A 2,196-nucleotide genomic window follows, 5' to 3' on the forward strand; every position below is an offset into this window, starting at 1 on the left:
GCCCGCGTGGGGGGTCCCCTGCCTGTCCCGACGTTCTTGTCCCGCACTGCTCTCGGGGCAAAGTGAGGCAGAGGACAGTACGTGCAGGGCTGTCCTTCATCCCAGCACTGTGGGGGGACAAAAGAGGCCTTTTATCAATCGTGGTCCACCCAAGCAACCACGGGCCTTTCCTTTCTGCTTCACCCTCCCCTTCTGCCACCAAGATTTGGCAATTTGCTGCTTTATTGTGGTCTCTGGCCATCACAGGACAGCACCATGACCCAGCCTGTTTGGGAGCCTTCGAGGACCCTTTTCCCAACCCTGCAATACCCTGGTCCTCCTTGGGCAGGTTCACATCGTGGCTGCAGGGATGTCTTCTCCTGGTGCCCACAGGGGCACTCTCCCCTGAGGCCAGGGTGGGTCCTTGCGCCACCCTCCTGCTGCAATCAGTGGCGTCTCTCTGCGGACTGCTCTGACAGCCGTAACTGGGTTCGTTGTGTTTATTTTCCAGCACTGACTGTAAGATTCATCACCAGGAGATTCATCGGAGACTACGACCCCACCCTGGGTAGGTAACGTTCCCTGTCTTGCTGCTTCTGCTGCTGCCACCAGCTTAGCTCGGAGACTGGTGCACGCAGCGCCACCCCCAGCAGAGCCCACTCTGCTCCCAAACTCACCATATTTGCTCCTCTTCCTCCTGACCAGACTGGCAGCGGTCAGAGCCACCAGCCGTGGTGGCACCTCCCTGGCTTTTGTGTCCCTTTTTCTGTTTCTGTCATTTTTCCCCTCCCTCCTGACCAGACTGGCAGCGGTCAGAGCCACCAGCCGTGGTGGCACCTCCCTGGCTTTTGTGTCCCTTTTTCTGTTTCTGTCATTTTCTTACGCCAAAATCCGTCGGGGTGGGACATCGGCGTGGCATGAGGCGGTGCAGCATGCTTCGTCAGCCTCCGGCACTTTGCTGGGAGGTGGCTTTTAAGGGGAAGGACGTTTCTAAGCTGCTGGAGCCCAGCTGGTGCTGTCCTGTCTTTTTGGGTTTGAGGGTTCTGGGCCCTGGTGTTGGTATCCCAGAACCGGCCGGTGGCTGGCTGTGCATCCTGCTGCCTGACGCCTGCTGTCACATGCCGGGCTGGGAAATCTGGGAATTCTCTGTGCTGCTCTAACCCAGCTGGTTCACCGGGACCTGAGGGAAAGGCTCGGTTGGAACAACCACCCTGCCCTGCTCCTCCCTTGTTATGGAGAGCAGTGCCTGTTCCCAGAGCAGTTTGTTTTCCCTCTTCTCCCACTGGGCTTGCTGCGTGTGTTGTGATAAAACACAGAGACCGTACGGGGAGCGACCGGTGCTCCCCATGCCAGAGGAGGGGAAGGTGCCTGGTGTACCCCACAGACGGCTGAGACACGCAGGTTTGTGCCGTGTGGTGCCCCGGCGTGAGCGCAGGGTCCCGTCGAGCTGTGCCCAAGCAGGTCCCCCGTGGCTGCTTCTGCTGCCCATTTATTTCCAGCCAGGTGGAAGCCGGCCGGAGGCTGCTGGGGGTGGGAGATGCTGGGCTCGATGCCATGGGAACAGGGCTGCCCTTCCCAGGCACGGGGAGACAGGCCAAGGACCAGTTCAAGATGTGGGCTCAAAACAGAAGCCACGGGGGCTGCAGGTCACAGCGGGTGAAAATCGACCTCTCCAGCACTTACATTGAGGCCACCCGGGATGTCGTTTGCTGCCCGGGGGCTTCTCTCACATGTGCTTCTCTGTCTGTCCTCACCCAGAAATGATTTACAGACACATGGCTGTCATCGACGGGGAGATGGTGCACTTCGAGATCCTCGATACGGCAGGACAGGTGAGCTGGCACCATCCCATTGCTGCGCGGCCCTGGGAAACACCCCGGAGACATGGAACTCACCGTCGAAGGCAGTCCCTGCTCTTCCACCAGCTCTGCGCTGTCGTATCCGAAGTGCTGGTCGAGATGGGTTTATCTCAGACAAAGGATCTTTTGGAGCGTTTCTGTTCCTCTGACATCAGCTGCAGCATGGCTTCAGCTAAACCCTTCCCCACCCCCTCACTGGTGTGCAGCGCAGCTCTGCTCCCCACACTGGAGGAGCACCCTACGGGCAGGGAGACAGCCCGAGGCGCAGGAGGGTGCTGGCTGAGGAGCCACCAAGCTCCGGGGCTGGGGGCAATGCAGAGCCCTGTGCTGGCTTCTCACCTAGCAACAGCCCTGACTT

General features: G+C 59.7%; 1 protein-coding gene across 1 annotated transcript in view; it reads left to right on the forward strand.

Annotated features, from left to right (window-relative positions):
* LOC104494178 (ras-related and estrogen-regulated growth inhibitor-like) overlaps positions 1–2,196 on the forward strand; it is a 6,750-nt gene that overhangs the window by 3,641 nt on the left and 913 nt on the right. The window contains exons 2-3 of the mRNA XM_010136980.1: positions 491–547; positions 1,738–1,811. Of these exons, the coding sequence (XP_010135282.1) occupies positions 491–547; positions 1,738–1,811 (131 nt within the window). The remainder of the gene's footprint in view (positions 1–490; positions 548–1,737; positions 1,812–2,196) is intronic.

Source organism: Buceros rhinoceros, unplaced genomic scaffold, assembly GCF_000710305.1.
Source record: "Buceros rhinoceros silvestris isolate BGI_N320 unplaced genomic scaffold, ASM71030v1 scaffold39195, whole genome shotgun sequence".
NCBI classification, from domain to species: domain Eukaryota; kingdom Metazoa; phylum Chordata; class Aves; order Bucerotiformes; family Bucerotidae; genus Buceros; species Buceros rhinoceros.